General features: G+C 42.1%; 1 protein-coding gene across 1 annotated transcript; it reads left to right on the plus strand.

The window, feature by feature from the left end:
* The first annotated feature begins 232 nt into the window (after positions 1-232).
* Positions 233-19,519, plus strand: LOC109890753 (adenosylhomocysteinase B). Its single transcript, XM_020482763.2, has 10 exons — positions 233-1,644; positions 4,873-5,063; positions 9,465-9,540; positions 10,347-10,499; positions 14,845-14,957; positions 15,178-15,385; positions 16,000-16,087; positions 16,561-16,678; positions 16,786-16,980; positions 18,735-19,519. The coding sequence occupies exons 1-10, from the start codon at positions 1,617-1,619 to the stop codon at positions 18,864-18,866; spliced, it is 1,302 nt and encodes a 433-aa protein (XP_020338352.1). The 5' UTR covers positions 233-1,616; the 3' UTR covers positions 18,867-19,519.
* The last annotated feature ends 1,220 nt before the right edge of the window (positions 19,520-20,739 follow it).

Raw genomic sequence — 20,739 nt, forward strand, 5'->3', positions numbered from 1 at the left:
GATCAAGACTATTCGTATTGCATGCTGCATATTTCAAGTGCGCACTCGAACCCATATGGATCTTATTTCAGTCTTAAAAAATTATAAACCAAATCTATTCCCCTCCATCAGACAGCAGGTCACGTTTTCACAAGAGGCTGTTTTACATTGTAGATAGAAACAGTCCATTGGCTGCCTTCATCACGAGGGGTATGTACGGGAGTTTTGATTGGTTCCAAGTTGCCTGTGCAGAGTGTTCAAATATACTTTTTATGAGAAAATGTGCAATAATTGAAGGTGCCAAGAAATGTTATAGTCATCATAAGGATGTTTTACTGTCGCATACAACAAATATGGTCCTCCATCGACGGGAATAGATAAACTTCGCCCCCACTAGGATTATCCCTCTCGCTTCGAGAAGGGGGGTATCTGCGTTCCAATATGGCGAGTGGGTGTATGGGAAAGCGAATCAGCTCATTGGGACGATTTTTAGCCCCCCAAACCAAGGCCATTTTGCGTGGCAGATTGGGCTACACTACGAGTCGATAAGGCGGCGATAGGTGCTCACTACTCCGGTGTTCTGCCAACCAACTTGAAGTGCTTCCAACTTGGGTATCATGGTCATGTCGCCGGTGGTATCTATGACCATTTTCTCACATGATTTTATTTAAAGTATGATAACAGTCTACATAACTAACTCATATTATTACCCATCTAGATGTCACATTAATTCATATTATTAACCATCTAGATGTCACAAATTCATATTATAAACTGGGTGATTCCATCCCTGAATGCTGATTGGCTGACAGCCGTGGTATATGACACTATATTATGGGTATGACAAAAAAAAAATGTTTTACAGCTCTAATTACTTTAGTAACCAGTTTATAATAGCAATAAAGCACCTCATGGGTTTGTGGTATATGGCCACGAACAGCCCTTAGTCGTGGTATATTGGCCATATATCACACCCCCTCAAGCCTTATTGCTTAATTAAACCAACTACGGCAACAATCGGGACACAGTGCCCTTCACTCCTGCTTGACAAACACGTTATAACTACATAGGAAGTAGATAACTAGCCAATATCAGGGTGACAGTAAACACACGCATACAACCTATGACGCAACAGTAGCCTGCACCTATCATCAATAATTTTAATCAAAAATAAACTATCAGCAGTTTTATAGCTGAAATGTAAAATTATTTGTGTAAAAGTATAACTGAAATACGACTCGTCCTATGGTTTAAAAACGGAAGAAGAAAAACCCCCAGCTCAATCAAAAACCGTCTTCTTATAGCAGAGCGCTTTGGTTGCCATATTGGGCTGCAGCTTTTGGCTCTTCCTCGCTCTGTTGAGCAACACACCCATCTTGAGATTCGGGTTCTTATTGGCTGCCACTCCCGGTGGCTGTGAGAGCCTATGGGTTTCCTCTCATACGGGGCAGGAACATTCTCAGCCAATTGGAACCGCAAGGTGGAAGATTGGCATGGGACCTCATGAATATTACAAGAGGGCAAATGACGGCTACTTAAATTCAAGTTCACACCTATCGTTCCCTTCTTTTCTGTCCAAAGCCAGGCAGTAACAACCATACAGCGATCACGACTGAACGATCCAAAAGAAGACAATCATGTCCGAGAAACTGCCCTTCAAAGTTGGTCAGTATGAATTTACACTTATTTATATTCTTTATCATACACGCGAGCTTCAAGTCCTTCATTGATTGTGGATTACCGGGTGGCTAGCCAGCTAATGCTGTCGCGTAGCATTGATTTTAGCCTTCAGTTGGCTAGCTAGTGGGTAATTTGTCTGACTCTAAAATAACTTAGTTAGTAAACACTTTATCTTTGGACATTTAGCAAAACATTTGCACTGGTATTTATAAACGTGTACAATCAGGTTGAGGTGGGACACATGGTCAATTTTCCTGCTGCCTTGTGTTATTCTCATTTCTTTTTACAACGCTTTACCCATGCATCACCACTAACAGAAATTGCAGCATGTAAATCACATAATTTGTTAAAATGCAAGTTTTGTTACATTTGGTTATAGAACTAATAGTCGGCATAACGAACATAACACTGGCCCGCAAGCATGGTTTCATTCAGAATACTTATTTCTAAGTTATTGGTAGTTGTAGTCCGTTTAGTCGAGCTTGGTGCTATCGTTCGTATTCGGAACTTGGTAGTAAGACTACATTACCTAAATGTCTGTTGAGCCGCCAGTTTTCATTGATTGACAGGCAGTCTGGCACAGCAGGCAAAGCAGGGTACTATAACAGTGTGCTATTGTTTCTGCACTAAATCCATACGGTGTTTTTTTTTATGGTTCAACTTTGGAGGGAGTTGGGTACAAGTTAAGATTTGTTGAGATAAAAAATGCCCGTCATTGTAAATAAGAATGTGTTCTTAACTGACTTTCCTAATTAAAGGTAAGATAAAACAATTATAAGCTTCTGACTTTGGTGACAATGACTAAATTTGTTTGAAAGTACCCATGTATGAAGAGAAATCTTCACACTTGCTTGGAAGGGTTTGATAACTGTTTAGTATTTCACCTTTCTACCAGTCTGTCTTACTTGGTTACATAACATTTTAAAATGCCTCACCTAGTATTTTTCAGTCCTCACTTGTCACCCTGACAACTTTATTTTTTGGAGAAAAAAAATCGGGAATAGATGAGGGATAGTTGATCAATGGCTTGATGGTTAGTGCTCTAACCATAACCCCTGCATGACTACTTTAAATGTAAAATTCAATTGGGGGGGTCCAAGGTAGCAAGGAAAATGGCTTGATGGTAGAGTCCTGCCTTAGACTTTGTTCCACAAGCTTCTGGGTCAGAGTTGCCCAAAGATACTTTTAGCATTGTATCATTCACTCAATGTGTTTGGGTGAACTAGGCATATATTTTTTTATTCCACTTAAAAAAAAAAAATCTCAAACATCCTGGAATAATATCCATGGCTACTTTTGAGCAGTCTATGTTTTGCCTCAGTCTTGATAGTTTTGCAGGTTGTGGACATATTTTGGACACTTGACGCAAGCTGGACTACTCCAGTTCAGGGTGGTTGTTTGCAGTTGGCACATATTCTGGCTCACCGCATCTGACTGGCGTACAGGAGGAGTAAGGTTCAGTTTAACTCTCGAACCTAGTGGTGTATACCCAGTTTACAGCTGGCACCCCATGGATTCTCAGTTGATTGTACTGATCACAGCTGGCTCCCCCGTGAACAATAAATCCAGATTCTTTGTTTAATCCCAGCGCTTTGTCTTGCGATACGGTTTTGGAAACCTTTGGAACTTAACTTTCATAAGCGAGAATCTTTCAAATACAAAATATACATTTGTTGTGCAGTTTAGATACACTTACTATGTGACATCTTATTAGCTAGCGCTCAATTTTCTATTGGACCACTAATTTCCTCTTTCTCAAAATACAGCCAGGTGCAACATTTCTAATCTGGGTACAGTAAGTGTCTTGTATTTGAACAATTATTTCTTGCTTATATGAAAGTAAAATTCCAAATGTGTCCAAATCATGTGCGAGGCATATTTGCGTTTTTATACCGAGCGTTTAGGCAGAGACAGTCTATTAATCCCTTGTGGCGGCTCAGTGATTTGTGAATATACAGTAATGTTTAAAATTAACCGTCCATTTGAATGGGCTTTGTTCCGTTAGGAGACCTCTGAAGAGCGCAGTGTTGGATTGCAGCTGTTAAGACCCAGTAGTTGGTGGAAGCTGCAACTGATGTTGACTCCCAAGCAAGTTCAGCCAGTGCAAGGCAGCTGTCAATGTCTAACTTTAAGACAAACTACTCTCACTGCCAGCCTGCTCTCCTAAACCACAGCTTGATCTCAATAGATCATGAGATGACCACTCGCAATGAAAGTTTTGGACAAATTGCAAATTCTTTCAAATCAATGGCCATGAACTGAAGGAGATGCTAAGGGATGGAGATTATCATGGACGGTTTAGACTTGATCAACCTACACTGAAAAAAAATTAGTTGCAACAATTTCAAAGTTTTGGCTGAGTTAGTTCATATAAGGAAATCAGTCCAATGAAAGAAAGAAAATTAGAACCTAATGTATGGATTTCACATGACTGGGCAGGGGCGCAGTCTTATCCCTGATCCTCTTACGATCCCACAAGTGAAGAAGTCAGATGTGGAAGTCCTGGGCTGGTGTTACATGTGCTCTGCGGTTGGGAGGCCGGTTAGACTACTGCCAAATTCTCTAAAACTGTTGGAGGTGGCTTATGGTAGAGAAATTAACATTAAGTTCTCTGGCAACAGCTAGAGTGGACTTTACTTGCCAATTGCACGCTCCCCAAACTTGACATGTGGCATTGTGTTGACAACAGCACATTTTAGTGGCCTATTTGTCCCCGGCACAAGGTGCACCTATGTAATGAGCATGCTGTTTAATCATCTACTTGATATGTCACACCTGTCAGGTGAATAGATTATCTTGACAAAGGGTAAAGTGTTTACTAGCAGGGATGTGCACTGTTCTGTGCACAACATTTGAGAGAAAATAGACTTTTGCGAGTATGGAACCTTTCTGTGATCTTCTTTCAGCTCATGAAACATGGGACCAGCACTTTATGTTTTGCATTTAGATTTTTGTTCAATATACATTACCTAATTTATTTAGAAGTAGTGTAATTTGGACTTAAAGTGATAGTTTACTCAAAAATAAAAGTTCAGAACCCCAAATAATTGAGAAGGATAAACTCTGGCTTATTTGAGCACTTTAGAAGGTCCATACCCTTTTCGAACTAACATTTTGAGATCTGGGAACCTCTGACACTTTGAACTATTACTTACTCAACATGTAGAACCGGTTTATTAAGTAGCAGTTTGTCTTTTTTTCCCCCCTCCGTAGCTGACATCAGCCTGGCGGAGTGGGGCCGCAAAGCTATTGACATTGCAGAGAATGAGATGCCTGGCCTGATGAAGATGAGGGAGATGTACGGCCAGTCCAAGCCCTTGAAGGGCGCCCGCATTGCAGGCTGCCTCCACATGACCCTTCAGACCGCCGTGTTGATTGAGACCCTCACTGCCCTCGGAGCCGAGGTGAGAGACACACTTCCATGCAGTCTTCCTCTAAGGTTTGACTAGATACTTTCCTGCACACTGCATGTAGCATCAAGTGTCACTTGTGTACTTTAAATGCTAACATCTTGGTCTGTTGACCTTAATCACATTATCTGACAAAGGACTGTTCTATTTCAAATAAAAGTTCAACTTTGTGATTGAGCACTGTGCTGGAACATCTTGTATTGGGTCAGGACTCTGGTCAGGTGTAACTATTTCATCCTGGGTTCTGAGAGTTGTCTCAAACAGATTATTTGCATTGGTCATATTAGAATTGGAAAGCGGGTCTCAATCTTGCAGGTTTGAAAACCACTGCAAGAAGGGCAATGAAAAACATATTTTAATAAGACCCTCTTTTGGCAAAGACCAGGCTAAACCTTAGTAAAAACAAGCTACGGCATCATGACCGTGGGAATGGAGAAGTCCACAAGGGTTTCGGTTGACCGTGTACTCTAAATATGTAAGTCACTGATTTGCCCCTGTGGTAGCCATCCACCACAACATTGGTCAGCCCAAAGTCCAACTCATTCACTTGTATTAAGCAGATGCTAATTTGATCTCAATAAATGTGAATTGTTAGTTGAACCTTGATGGTGTACATTACATTTCCATTTTTTTTTTATTGCCGCAACTGTCAAGTGTCATCGATTGAGTCGCGTATGAAAATGTCCAGGCCTACAGTGCATTCAGAAAGTATTCAGACCCCTATTCCACATTTTGTTACGTTACAGCCTTATTCTAAAATGGATTAAATAGTTTTCCTCAATCTGCACACAATAACCCATTTTTGCTTTGTCATTACAGGGTAAGACACTTTTTAATTTAGCCTCCAATAAATAATGAAACATGTTCAATTTGGTTTAAATTAATCCAAAAACAAAGTGTTGGAGAAGAAAGTAAAAGTGCCATGTAAAAAAGCTAACGTTTAAGTTCCTCCCAGAACATGAGAACATATGAAAGCTGGCGGTTCCTTTTAACACGAGTATTCGATATTCTCAGGTAAGAAGTTTTAGGTTGTAGTTATTATAGGACTATTTCCCTCTATACCATTTGTATTTCATTAACCTTTGACTATTGGATGTTCTTATAGGCACTTTAGTATTGCCAGTGTACCCGTATAGCTTCCATCCCTCTCCTCGCCCCTAACTGGGCTCAAAACAGGAACACATCGAAAACAGCCACCTTTGAAGCATCGTTATCCATTGCTCCACAAATGCCGCGGCCCTTGCAGAGCAAGGGGAACAACCACTCCAAGTCTCAAAGCGAGTGCCGTCACCGATTTGAAACGCTATTAGCGCGGACCCCCGCTAACTAGCTTGCCATTCCACATCGGTTACACCAGCCTAATCTCAGGAGTTGATAGGCTTGAAGTCATAAACAGCCCAATGCTGGAAGCACAACGAAGAGCTGCTGGCAAACGCACGAATGTGCTGTTTGAATGAATGCTTATGAGCCTGCTGCTGCCTACCATCGCTCAGACTGCTCTATCAAATATCAAATCATAGGCTTAATTATAACATAACACACAGAAATACGAGCATTAGGTCATTAATGTGGTCAAATCTGGAAACGATCATTATTATTTCAGTGAAATACAGAACCGTTCTGTATTATCTAACGGGTGGCATCCCTTAGTCTAAATATTTCTGTGACATTACACAACCTTCAATGTTATGTCATAATTATGTAAAATTCTGGCAAATGAATTACCATCTTTGTTAGGAAGAAATGGTCTTCACACAGTTGGCAATGAGCCAGGCGAGCCAAACTGCTGCATATACCCTGACTGCTTGCACGGAACGCAAGAAGTGACACAATTTCCCTAGTTAAAAGAAAGTAATGTTAGCAGGCAATATTAACTAAATATGCAGGTTTAAAAAATATATACTTGTGTATTGATTTTAAAGAAAGGCATTGATGTTTATGGTTAGGTACACATTGGTGCAACGACGGTGCTTTTTTCGCGGATGCGCTCGTTAAATCATCACCCGTTTGGTGAAGTAGGCTGTGATTTCAATGAAATTAACAGATACCGCATCGATTATATGCAACGCAGGACACGCTAGATAAACTAGAAATATCATCAACCATGTGTCGTTAACTAGTGATTGTTAAGATTGATTGTATTTTATAAGATAAGTTTAACACAGAGGAACTCTAGAGCTCTGTCAGTGACCATTTTAGGTTCTTGGTCATCTCCCTGATCAAGGCCCTTCTCCCCCGATTGCTCAGTTTCTCTGGGTGGCCAGCTCTGGGAAGAGTTCCAAACTTCCATTTAAGAATGATAGTGTCCACTGTTATTGGGGACCTTCAATGCTGCATACACTTTTTTTTAAATTTTTTAATTTTTTGTACCCTTCCCCCAGATCTGTGCCCCGACACAATCCTCTCTCGGAGGTCTACTGACAATTCCTTTGACCGCATGGCTTCGTTTCTGCTTTGACATGCACTGTCAACTGTGGGACCTTTAAATAGACAGGTGTGCCTTTCCAAATCATGTCCGGTCAATTGCATTTACCAGGACTGCAAGTTGTGGAAACATCTCAAGGATGGTCAATGGAAACAGGATTCACCTGAGTTTTGTTTTTTTATAGATCTGCAAAAATGTCAACCTGTATTCTTTGTCATTGTGTGTAGATTGAGGACAAAGTACTTCATTTTCTAATAAGGCTATAATGGGGACCGGGCCTTTTTTTTTGTCCATTTTTTTTTTTTCAAATGCACTATATATGCATGCACTCCCTACTGGTCAAATGTTTTAGAACACATACTCATTCGAGGGTTATTTATTTATTTGTACTATTTTCTACATTGAAGAATAATAGTGAAGACTATGAAATAACACATGGAATCATGTAGTAACTAAAAGTGTTAAACAAATCAAAATATATTTTAGATTCTTCAAAGTAGCCAAACGTTGCCTTGACAGCTTTGTGCACTTTTGGCATTCTCTCAACCAGTTTCATCAGGTAGTTACTTGGAATGCATTTCAATTAACTGGTGTGCGTTAAGTTAATTTGTGGAACTTTCCTTAACTCATTTGAGCCAATCGGTTGTGTTGTGACAAGATGGTCAATCTTCTGTATTACCCCCCCCCCCCCCCCCCCCCCTCTTTCTATTTGGACCAAAAGACCAAGTCAACATTAAAAGGGTGAGAACAGCTCAAATACTTTAAGACATGAAGGTTTCAAGAACTTTCAGTTTCTTGAAGTGCACTCGCAAAGACCATCAGGTGCTATGATGAACCTCTCGAGGAATGGAAGACTCAGTTACCTCTGCTGCAAAGGAAAAGTTCATTAGTTACCAGCCTCAGAATTGCAGCCCAAATAAATTCTTCAGTGTTCAAGTAAGACTTCTCAACATCAACTGTTCAGAGGAGACTGCATGGAACAGGCCTCCGTAGTTGAATTTCTGCAAAGAAACCACTACTAAAGGACATCAATAAGAAGACACTTGCTTGGGCCAAGAAACACATGCAATGAACATGAGACCATTGGAATTTTGTCCTTTGGTCTGGAGTCCAAATTCTAGTTTTTCGGTCCCAACCGTTGTCTTTGTGAGACGTGGTCTGGGTGAACTGATCTCTGCATGTGTATTTCCCACCATAAAGCATGGAGGTTATGGTGTGTGGGTGCTTTGCTGGTGAAACAGTCTTTGATTCTAACCAGCATGGGTACCGCAGCATTCTGCAGCAACACGAGATCACATCTGATTTGTGCTTAGTCCCACTATCATTTGTTTTTAGCAGGACAATGACCCAATACCCCTCTAGGCTGTGGAAGGGCTATTTTACCAAAAAGGAGAGTGATGGAGTGCTGCATTAGATTACCTGGCCTCCACAATCCCCTGACCTCAACCAAATTGAGATGGTTTGGGATGAGTTGGGCAGCAGAGTGAAGGAAAAGCAGCCAACGAGTGCTCAGCATATGTGGGAACTGTTGGAAAAGCATTCCAGGTGAAGCTGGGTGAGAATGCTTTGACAGCATTCCACAATCTTAGCAAAGGTTGGCTATTTGAAGTGTCTCAAATATAAAATTGATTTGTTTAACACTGTTTTGGTTACTACATGATTCCATGTGTTTCATATTTTTGTTGTCTTCACTATTCTACAATGTAGAAAATAGTACAAATTAAATGAACAAACCCTTGAATGTGTATATGTTCTTTAACTTTTGACCGTGTATGTATATCTAAAACAGACGTTTAGCCTGTTATCTGTAGCAACCTCCTCCCCCACTCACTGCACCAAGTGAGCACAATTTAAATGGACCCGTTATCTGTCAATAAGCAATGTTCTGAGAATTACAAAAGGACTTGTGTGCGAGTGCGTACTGAGTGAGAGTGTCCTAGTCAACCTGTGACTGTTTTTCTCGTTTGTAGGTTCAATGGTCCAGCTGCAATATCTTCTCCACTCAGGACCACGCCGCTTCAGCCATTGCCAAAACTGGGGTTCCAGGTACACACAACTGTTTGTTTATATGCCTCAAGACCTGCTCTGTGTTTAGCACTGGTTCCTGCCAGCTCTCACTTGGCCCTTGTGCAACAGTAAGAGATAAGGCAGACCTCAATTGATCTTTTAAGGCCTAAGGGGCAGAGTGTTCTGCTAAATAAGCCTGTTCACCTTCTATAGCCTGGTATCATGTCATATGTCAATATATAGATATGTCATTCTCGATAAACTAGAACATTTTTCCTATATTCCTTGCCTAACATTCATCCTAGAATGTCACATTACCCTTGCAGTCATGTCAATCTGAATTTCCTCGTGTAATGACAACACTTGAGTGGTGTTCTGGGTGAGAAGTTACGAGGCAGAGGAGTATCAGTGTCTGCATCAGTGGGGTGCTTAATTGGTTTGAGCTATAGGCATGTTTCAGCCACTTGCTGTTCAAAGCCTCGAATGGCATAGGTTGACGTGATTCCTGAGTAACACTTTTCCAGGTGTGATCCGTAGCCCAGTTTGACTGTGGGGGGTGGGACCTGGAATGCAGCCATTATGTGTCAAATGAGTTTTGGAAAGCTCTTCACACTTCAGTTAATGACAGTTGGATTTGTCAAGGAATTTAATCATAAGCCAAAAATGTATAACTTTTTTCACAAAAAATAACTTCACCTAATAGATAAAATGAAAGATCCAATTGTTAGTGCCTTTTTTTTAAAATGTTTTCTTCTGCTTCATGCTTATAGACCACAATCCTTGTCTCTGCCATTGCAAAGCAGTCTCTCCTCAATCCTGATTCTCAAGCCTCTTTCACATTGCAGTGTATGCTTGGAAGGGCATGACCGATGAGGAGTATGTGTGGTGCATTGAGCAGACCATCTACTGGAAGGATGGCCAGCCCCTCAACATGATCCTGGATGATGGCGGTGACCTCACCAACATGGTCCACAAGAAGTACCCCAAGCTGCTTTCAGGTACGGGAGCTAGCTACCTCTGACAACCGTCAGGGCCTCACAGATGGGACAGCTTAATTAAACCAGGCACTGTATTGTTACTCCTTACAGATCTGTAAACATTAAAGGTATAGGGAGGAACAGGATTTACTGCTCCCAATTTGTTCCACCAGATCAGGGTAGGTTTAATAAAGTAGTGTAGTGGTTCAGCGGCCATTTTGCTTTCAGCGTAATTGAGTCCGCAGACTCACTAGTCCGGCATCCCATTGTGACATCGCTAGGCTGCTCTGAGACCACGGTCCATGGGGATGCACATCCCAAAATCCCCAACCAACAGGCTGGGGACTGAGTACGTGGAGTACACGTCTATTCATTTTAATGTGGTGACGGTTGGAGAAGTGGCCCGAGCAGTACTGAGAATACCAGAAGTATGACAACCAACTGGTCCAATATTCTAGGACACTGCTGTGCATACATGTTTTGGACTGATGTTTACAGATCTGTAACATGTCTGAGGGTTCGTTGGGACTTGCCTTGGCTTATGGGTGGGGCCAGGAGTTGAGGCACTGTGCTTTCACTGGTATTTCCTACGTTGTCCACTAGTTTTGCTGCAGGTAGGAAATATTAAAGATCTATTATTTTGACATGGTAGTAGTGACTGCTCTAACAATGGAAATGCATGTCCTCAAAGATGAAAGGTGAGATCAGATGAGACCCTTCTAGCCAATGAGAGGTCAGATACGAGCGAGTGAACAGGTACAACTAAGTCATTTTGTCTGAAGTTGCTGGAATGCGATGTGCAATTCTTCATTGCTGCGACTTGCTTGCTTGTTGAGATTTCTGCTCTTCTCTCCGTTGTCAGTTTAGCCTACATTTCACTGATCTTAGTAGCAGAAAGCATGTTTTATTTGTGTCCCTCCTGGGCCTGGCTTAAACTGGAAGCCACAATGGAACACCACACACTTTCCCCCTTCTCACTTTTTCAATACAGTGGATTAAAAGGGGTATCCCTGGTCTACTCTGCCTGAAAGAGATCAATTATGCCAACAAAGGGTATTATGCTCAGCTGGCACATACTAGAATAGATGTCCATAAGCAGAAAGTGTAAACGCTTTTATTGTGTTGAATTTGACAGTAACATGTGAGTGAGGGGGATTATAAATATATATAATATACTTGGTGAGTGTTTATTTTTCCACACATGTAGCCTTGTGCATGTCAACAATAGTGGCCACTATATAATAGAGCAACAATAGAATGCCTGTTTCACTTGACAGTTTTTTTCACAAGTGCAATATTTAGGTGTTTGGTCACAAGCGTTCTATTATAAAGGCTATCACGGCTAACTGCGATATTAGTGTATTATTCTCAAGACTTGCGTGTCGTTTGCGGTAAAGTCTAGGCAACAAATAACATTGCTGTCTTTACATTTTGTTTTGCTGTGAGTTAGGTTCACATAAACCACTTTTTTACACAGAGACTGATCATGTAGATGGTATTTGTTTAATTAGTTAAAACCTGCATTTCCCCCTAGCAGGGATGTTTTCATGTTTCGGTGCAAAAATAGTGACCTTTGTCCCTCACCAGTTTTGATCTTTTTAAAACATTCTCACAAAGCAACAGTCTCTGAGTTTGATTCTGCTCACCACAAGTCATTGTCACAGTCCTGAGCGAAACACTCAACCCTACATTAACATAACACTGGCTGCCCACTAATGTGGGTTGTCTTAATGGAAATGAACTGTAGAATCAGTGATTTTACACCTTGATTTTCTCAAGCTGAACCTTCAAAAGGACTTAAAGTGTAGCTAAAAATAAGTAAATTAGGGGAGAGTCAATTAAATCAATCATAAAAATATATTGTAGTGAATTTGGGGAATAATCTGGTTGGAAGTGAGCTGGTAACCAGTGGGTTGTTGGGATCAAATCCTAGATGCCGGTGTCCCCTTGAGCATGAGACTTAAACCCCCCATAACAACAGCTCCCTGGGCACCCAGTGTGGCAGCCCCTGCACCTCTCAAACTTGTACATTGTATTTGGAAAGTATTCTCCTTCACTCTTTCTACATTTTGTTACTTTATTCTAAAATGGATTAAATCTTTCCCCCCCCCCCCCCCCCCCTCAATCTACACACAATACCCCATAATGACAAAGCAAAAGCAGGTTTGTATAAAAAAAAAGACATTACATAAATATTCAGACCTTTTATTCAGTATTTGGTTGAAGCACCTTTGGCTGTGATTACAGCTTCGAGTCTTCTTGGGTATGACGCTACAAACTTGACACACCCGTATTTGCGGGGTGTCCCATTTATTTTCTGCGGATCCTCTCACGCTTTGTCATGTTGGATGGGGAATGTCGCTGCACAGCTATTTTCAGGTCTCTCCAGGGATGTTCGATCAGGTTCAAGACCGGGCTCTGGCTTGGCCCCTCAAGACTTGTCCCAAAACCACTCCTGCTCTGTCTTGGCTGTGTGCTTAGGGTCGTTGTCCTGTTGGAAGGTGAACCTTCGCCCCAGTCTGAGGTCCTGCTCTGGAGCGGGTTTTCATCAAGGAGCACTCTGTACTTTGCTCCTTTCATCTTTCCCTCGACCCTGACTAGTCTCCCAGTCCCTGTCACTGAAAAACATCCCCACAGCATGATGCTGCCACCACCATGCTTCACCGTAGGGATGGTGCCAGGGTTCCTTCAGACGTGTTGCTTGGCATTCAGCTCAGATCAACCTTCGTTTCATCAGACCAGAGAATCTTGTTCCTCATGGTCTGAGTCCTTTAGGTATGTTTTGGCACACTCCAAGTGGGCTTTTATGTGCCTTTTTTACTGAGGAATGGCTTCCATCTGACCACTCTACCATAAATGCCTGATTGGTGGAGTACTGCAGAGATGGGAGAACCTTCCAGAAGGAAGATCATTTCCACAGAGGACTCTAGAGCTGTCAGTGACCTTTGGGTACTTGGTCAGGGAGGTGACATTCTCCCCTGATTGCTCAGTTTGTCTGGATGGCCAGCTCTAGGGAGAGTCTTGATGGTTCCAAACGTCTTCCATTTAAGAATGGAGGCCACTGTTCTTGGACCTTCAATGTTGCAAATATTTTTTGGTACCCTTCCCTAGATCGGTGCCTTCGACACATTCCTTTTCTGAGCTCTTACGGACCATTCCTTTGGATTTTTGAGGATGTTTTTTTTGCTCTGAAATGCACTGCCAACTGCCTTTCCAAATAATGTCCAAGCAATTATCTATACCACAGGTGGACCCCACGTTGAAAAAAACATCTCTAGGATGATCAATGCACCCAAACTTAATTTGAGTCTGGATACTTTTGTATTAAAGGTATTTCAGATTTTAATTTTTTATTAATTTGCAAACATTTCTAAACCTGTTTTTTTTTCTTTGTCATTATGGGGTATTTTGTGTAGATTGAGAAATAATTTAATCCGTTTTAGAATAAGGCTAATTTAACAAAATGTGGAAAGCTAAGAGGTCTAAATATTTTCCTGCTGTACTTTTGTCTTTCGGGGGGGTTTGGGAAAAAGCGTAAATCAAATTGCGGTTGGCCCTCTTCATTTTAATCTTGGTCTGTGATAACCCCCCCCCCCCCCCCCCATGAATTCGCAACATTGGTGTCAAAAGTGGGTTGTTGGGGGGAGGGGGCACTCTCTCCCGAACAACGGGGGTGGTGTAGCAACCATGACCAAAAGTCTGAGCCTGTCAAGAGGTTCAACCCTCTTGGTTTATCCGTTAAGGTGTTGTCAAGACAGTTGCTGGGCCTGGGTTTGTATCCTGGTCGGGGCTACCCCCCGAAATTGCTACAATATACTGTACTTCCATGATTGGTTTCATTGACTCTCCCCTTTAACTGCCCCTAATTGACCTATTTTCAGCTACAACTTCCAAATCTGTTGGCGAGGATCCGCTCGAGCATATTAAGGTGTAAAATCCCTGATCTTCAAGTGGGATCCCAATTTCGAGTCAAGTTTTGCAATGTATTTTTGCAAAGGTGGTACTGCTATAATTGTCTCCAGGGCTGTTGGTTTGAGTCTTGTACACTAGGTGGCAGCATTACTCCACAAAGCCAATACTGAGAACCTCACAACTAAAGGGATTTGGCAAGCAACATGCAGCAGGCACTCGAACAGTGACCATTAACTTAAATGCAGTCCCTGGGGGAATGCTACTTTGGATTGAAGACTGTATTGCTGTTTGGAATGTTAACTTGCCATTCATAGTAGTTAACTCAGAGGAGATATACGGCCATCGTGCTGATAATTTTCCGCCATTATTTTTGGTGCCACCTACCAGATGTGGATGCCATGAAAAATGTTCTTAATTTAATATTGCCAAAACAATGTTAATTGTCTCCCCTCAGGAATCAAGGGGGTGTCTGAGGAGACCACCACCGGGGTGCACAACCTGTACAAGATGTTGAAGAATGGCGACCTCAAGATCCCAGCCATCAACGTCAATGACTCAGTCACCAAGGTAGACCCACTCGTCCTCCCATAGTAGAGCCATGCATACATCCTCCGCTCTTAATGCTGCCATTAAATGGGTCATTAATAGAACTGATACAACCATCGTTGGTTGGCATAAAATACATTTATACTTGTGCATTTTGTAATGTTGCATCCTCTTGAGTAGGCAGCGGTACTGTTCCAATACAGTAACTCCCTCTTAATACCCCCCCCCCCCCCCCCTCTAGAGCAAGTTTGACAACCTGTACGGCTGCAGAGAGTCTCTGATTGATGGGATCAAACGGGCCACAGACGTGATGATCGCCGGGAAGGTGGCGGTTGTTGCCGGTTACGGTGATGTTGGCAAGGGCTGTGTTCAGGCCCTCCGTGGGTTTGGTGCCCGTGTCATCGTCACAGAGGTTGACCCCATCAATGCCCTGCAGGCTGCCATGGAAGGTCTGTACCTTTTTTTCTTAAGTTTAGTTATATGACAACTCTATTGTTTGGATTTAATTTACATTATCCCAGAATGTTCTTGGAGATTCAACAGGTTATAGGTTTGTGTTCCTTTTATCTCGGGTGCCTAGCAAATATAATTGAGAGAACTGTTGACATGCCAACAATTTCTGCTTTACCCTATCTCATTTGTTCACTGTAGCAGCGAGCTCACCTTTTACATTTGAGCTTAAGTTATTGATTACTAATTCTACATTTTTGTGTAGTATTGCTACAGTACATACTAGTTATTGTGTGGGGTTTTCTCCCCAATTTCGTGGTATCCAATTGGTGGTGGGTTCTCATCGCTGCAACTCCCGTACGGACTCTGGAGAGGCGAAGGTCGAGAGCCATGCGTCCTCCGGAACCCAACCAAGCCTCACTGCTTCTTCACACCATGCCCATCCAACCCGGAAGCCAGCTGCACCAATGTGTTGGAGGGTACACCTGGCGACCGTGTCAGTGTGCACTGCGCCCGGCCCATCACAGGAGTCGCTAGTGCGCGATGAGACCACTGCACCACTCGGGAGGCCTTATTGTGTAGTATTTAATTGTATTTTGTGATAATGTTGTAGGATATGAAGTCACCACCATGGAGGAAGCTTGCAAGGAGGGAAACATCTTTGTGACCACCACTGGCTGTGAGGACATTCTTTTGGGCAAGTAGGTATAATTTTGGAGACCTGTAGAGCACCATGCAACTTGTGTTCAGCACTGTCTGATCAGAAGAACCGTTAAATCCTACCTCGTTATTATTCCTCAATTCAGTGACACTATTTAACACGCATGCATTGAGTAGAAGTTACCTCGGTACAGATCTCGGATCGGCTTATTCTCGCCCAATCCTTCTTGAAGATTCGCCACTAGCCTATAACCCTTCCCATTAGTGGAGGAAACTTAAAGCTGACCTGATGCTGCATTCACGTGCTGTCAAACTGGGAATCTGAGTTTTAACATGACGTTATTTAAGTAGATTCCTATTGGTTGATTTTGATTCTTTCAAGTGGGGAAACTCAGGATCATCTTTCTATAACCAGTAGACATTTGAGTTTAGGGGCAACAGCATCCTTCTCTGAAATGCAACTGCTGCGGTGTCTACAACAGGCCATTAATGTGTACACTGGTGTGTTCCCCAGACACTTTGAGCACATGAAAGACGACTCCATCGTTTGCAACATCGGCCACTTCGACTGTGAGATAGACATGAACTGGCTCAATGCCAACGCAGCCGAGAAGATAAACATCAAGCCACAGGTAAGACATAACATACAGAGCACATTTAGTGTGTGTGTGGTTAGTCTACAGTAATTTGGCTCTTGAGTTTCGGCCATTGTCCTATACCAACGTTCTCCTCCCGCCAGGTGGACCGTTACCGCATGAAGAATGGCCGCCACATCATTGTGCTGGCTGAGGGCAGATTGGTTAATCTGGGCTGTGCCATGGGTCACCCCAGCTTTGTCATGAGCAACTCCTTCACCAACCAGGTGTTGGCCCAGATTGAGCTGTGGAAGAACACCAGCAAGTACCCCCTGGGAGTTTACTTCCTGCCCAAGAAGGTGAGCCACTGAGCGAAGAAACAACGTTTCCAATTTCCACAAGATTGATGTGTATTATGCCGTTTCGGGCACTAAAGTTGGCTTGCACTGAATTTTGCTGAATAAATGCTGCAATGCGTGAGCAATATGGCGCTCTAGTCTTGCAACTTATAGCGATAGTTTGTCACAACCTGTATATGGTGCAGGGTTTTAAAATGGGTTCAATATTTTCAGTGCCTGCAGCTGTATACAGTTTATTTGGAAGAAATTGAGTGGATATCATTCTCTAAAAAGCGAGCATTGTATCCTAAGTTGACCCTGCTGTAACCCTTGGTTGAAATGAACTGGTTTCAGACTGGAAATATACCAGGTGGACACAAGTAGATTTTTCCAGTTCTCGGCATTAGACATGCATTTTCGCAGTTAGTAATATGTAATCAAATATGCTCCATTAACATTAGAGTAGCCTGTATTCAGTTTGCAGAACTGTGTAATGCATATTTTATTGATCTCTACTTGAGTGGATGTTCTTAAAGGCCAATTCTGTCACTTTCAACCTATTCATTATCTCAGCACTATACCAGTGTCTCTATACAGTATGGGAAAATAGTGTTTTGTTGATCTGGTGTGATGGTCCTAAAAAATGCTTCTGTCATCACCGGGTAGGATCCAAATGAAGAAAAAAAAAAATTATTCCCCCAAAAACTGCAATGAGTTTCCTTGCTCCGCATGTCTCCACGAATCTTAGTGTTTGAAAATGATTGGGTTGAACTTTTCAATTTTCTTTTCTACAAAATGTAGGTGTGCCCTGTCACAAATATAAACACTGATATTGTGCTGGAAATTATGAAAATTAGGTTGAAAAATAGTGGAATTGCTATAATGCTTGACAATTGACAGTCCTACCATCTGACTGGGAATTGGCAATTTCACTATCAAATTGTGTCCTTTTAAGGCAGAATTGTGAATAGCCAATATTGGATTTGGGCATTATTGCTTTCACTGTACATTTAGAATTTTGGGCATAATTTTTCATGTTATTATGTCTTGTGACTATTCAAAGAAATGGAAATTAGGCTAAATGTGCATAATGGATTAATGATTAACCCTGAAATGGGTAGCCAAATGAGGCTCTCTGTACTTGGGGCAGAAATGTTGCATTGCATTGTCATTTTGCACTGAGTGACACATGGGTTGTGGTGAACATCTTAAGGCCTTTAACTGAAGCCATATGCTCAGAGCTGAGCGCAAGAGATATCCTCATGAGAAGTTGGGAACTAAGCCAGGGAAGGATCTCTTGAGTGTCTGCCGACTAGCAGGAATTCTGTCCATAGCATCACGAACCGTACCCTATGTGATGATAAAAAACATTCCAGCTGCTAACTTAACCCATCCCTAAGAGGACAACCTATTGCCATAAGAGAATATGTTTTTATTTATTTTGTTGAAGAGTACATGGTCTGTCAAATAGAAGAACCACCCCTGTGATATATCATTCTTCTGTTGCTAAAAATCATGTTCAGCCTTGTCTTGACGGCCTTGTTTTGACAGCTCCATTGGATTCTGTCTGCGCTTGGCATTGCGGCCAGTTTTGACATTTTTCCTGTGATTTTGACCCAACTGCTTGGGAGCAACAAAGCATGTTTATTTTTTGTTTGGTGGGGTAAATGTGGTTTGAGTGATTGAACCCCGTAACTAATCGACGTGTTTTGTCCCAGTGTAAGGAAACTTTAATTCAGAATTTGACTTGTGAAATCCTTTTCTCTTGTCTGCAGCTGGATGAGGAGGTGGCTGCTGCCCATCTTGACAAGCTCGGCGTCAAGCTGACCAAGCTTTCAGATAAGCAGGCCAAATACCTGGGACTGCCCCGCGAAGGACCCTTCAAGCCTGACCATTACCGCTATTGAGAAATGTCAGGAAGGTGGCCAAGCAGTGGCCCAGACTCATGGTGGGGGTCTGATGGTGGTATGGTGGCGCATGGACACGTGGGTTTGGGTAGGCCAAGATTCCCACAAGTCTTTGAGGTTAGGACATTTTGCTTCAACTACCCTTTAAACTGTCTTGCCCATTCTACATACCTTTTAGATTCCAACCAGAGCTCCTTCGCCTTTACAGCAACAAGTGCTAAGTGGCTTCTAAAGGCACTATTCTTGTTATAAATTGCATTCCCTCTTTGATCATGGAAAAAACGTGATGCTTTTAGTTGAAAATCCCCATACTATTCAAGTTTACATATACACCATAGCTAATATGGCAATAAGTGCTGGTTTCATATCATTGTCTTACGGAGAATCTCTGACGTACCACCAAAGCCTGGCTTAAAGAACACACTCAGTTTCTCCATTTGCTTATTTTGTAAGTCTAGGATTCTGTCTGAAGGGACAGGAAACGTCCAAGTGCTTTCCTGTTCTGTTTTCTTAGCTGAGCTGTGACGGAATGGGCTGTGGTCTGGTCGAACATATACTGCCATGTTTAACGGTTACATTGTTAATCCCAAGTGTTGCATTTCCTACAGTACTTGCACTGTTGTGAAATGTGATGCAATAAAGATACAATTTTACTGGGTTGTAAACGTCTCTTATTTTCAAAAAGAATGAACTTGTTCCATTGATGTATGGCAAACGCAGGAGTTGAAATAATGCTGCAATGCAGAGAACAAAGGAGGGCAACTCGACCTGTCGGACTCCTCAATTGGAAACAATTGCCAGCACACCATTGCCGCAGTTAATCTGCACGTGGCAAACTGGAGCCGTGCAAAGCTATGCATGTGAACAGTATCAATTAAGCTAAATTTGCTCAGCAATATCAACATTTTGATTTAACTTGACTAATTGAATACCAGTTTCTTTCAGTTATTCCATGTCCCCACCAACACTCATTGAACAACTCTACAGTATACGTTTGAAACTGACCTGTTCTCAGTCAGGAAAAAGTGAATAAATAAATGCCAATTAAGGCTTACAGTCTGCTTACGGTCTGGAATTCTTTAACTACATTGATCCAAGGTAAACACACTACCTTCGGTAAGTATAAAACATTTTTTTTTAACACTTGTTAGGTTACAGCTTTCATTATTTTCTCCCCTCAATCTACACACAATGCCCCATAATGACAAAGCAAAAAGGTTTTTAGACATTGTACATTTAATAAAAAAGGAATACTTATGTAAATGTGAGACTTTATTCAGTACATTGTTGAAGAACCTTTGGCAGCAATTAACAATTGTCCCGACGCCACTCCTGCATTGTCTTGGCTGTGTGCTTAGGGTCGTTGTCTTGTTGGAAAGTGACCGTTCGCCCCAGTCTGAGGTCCTGAGTGCCCTGGAGCATGTTTTCATCAAGGTTCTCTACTTTTCTCTGTTTAATCTTTTACTCAATCCAGACTGGTCTCCCAGTCCCTGCTGCTGAAACAGGCCACCACCATGCTTCACCGTAGGGATGGAGCCAGGTTTCTTCCAGATGTGATGCTTGGCATTCAGGCAGAGTTCAATCTTGGTTTTATCAGACCAGAGTCTTTAGGTGCCTTTTGCAAACTCCAAGCAAGCTTTCAAATGTATTTATATATCCCTTCGTACATCAGCTGATATCTCAAAGTGCTGTACAGAAACCCAGCCTAAAACCCCAAACGGCAAGCAATGCAGGTGTAGAAGCACGGTGGCTAGGGAAAAACTCCCTAGAAAGGCCGAAACCTAGAGAAGAACCAGGCTATGGGGTGGCCGGTCCTCTTCTGGCTGTGGAGATTATAACAGAACATGGCCAAGATGTTCAAATGTTCATAAAT

This window comes from Oncorhynchus kisutch, linkage group LG5 (genome assembly GCF_002021735.2).
Source record: "Oncorhynchus kisutch isolate 150728-3 linkage group LG5, Okis_V2, whole genome shotgun sequence".
Taxonomy (NCBI): domain Eukaryota; kingdom Metazoa; phylum Chordata; class Actinopteri; order Salmoniformes; family Salmonidae; genus Oncorhynchus; species Oncorhynchus kisutch.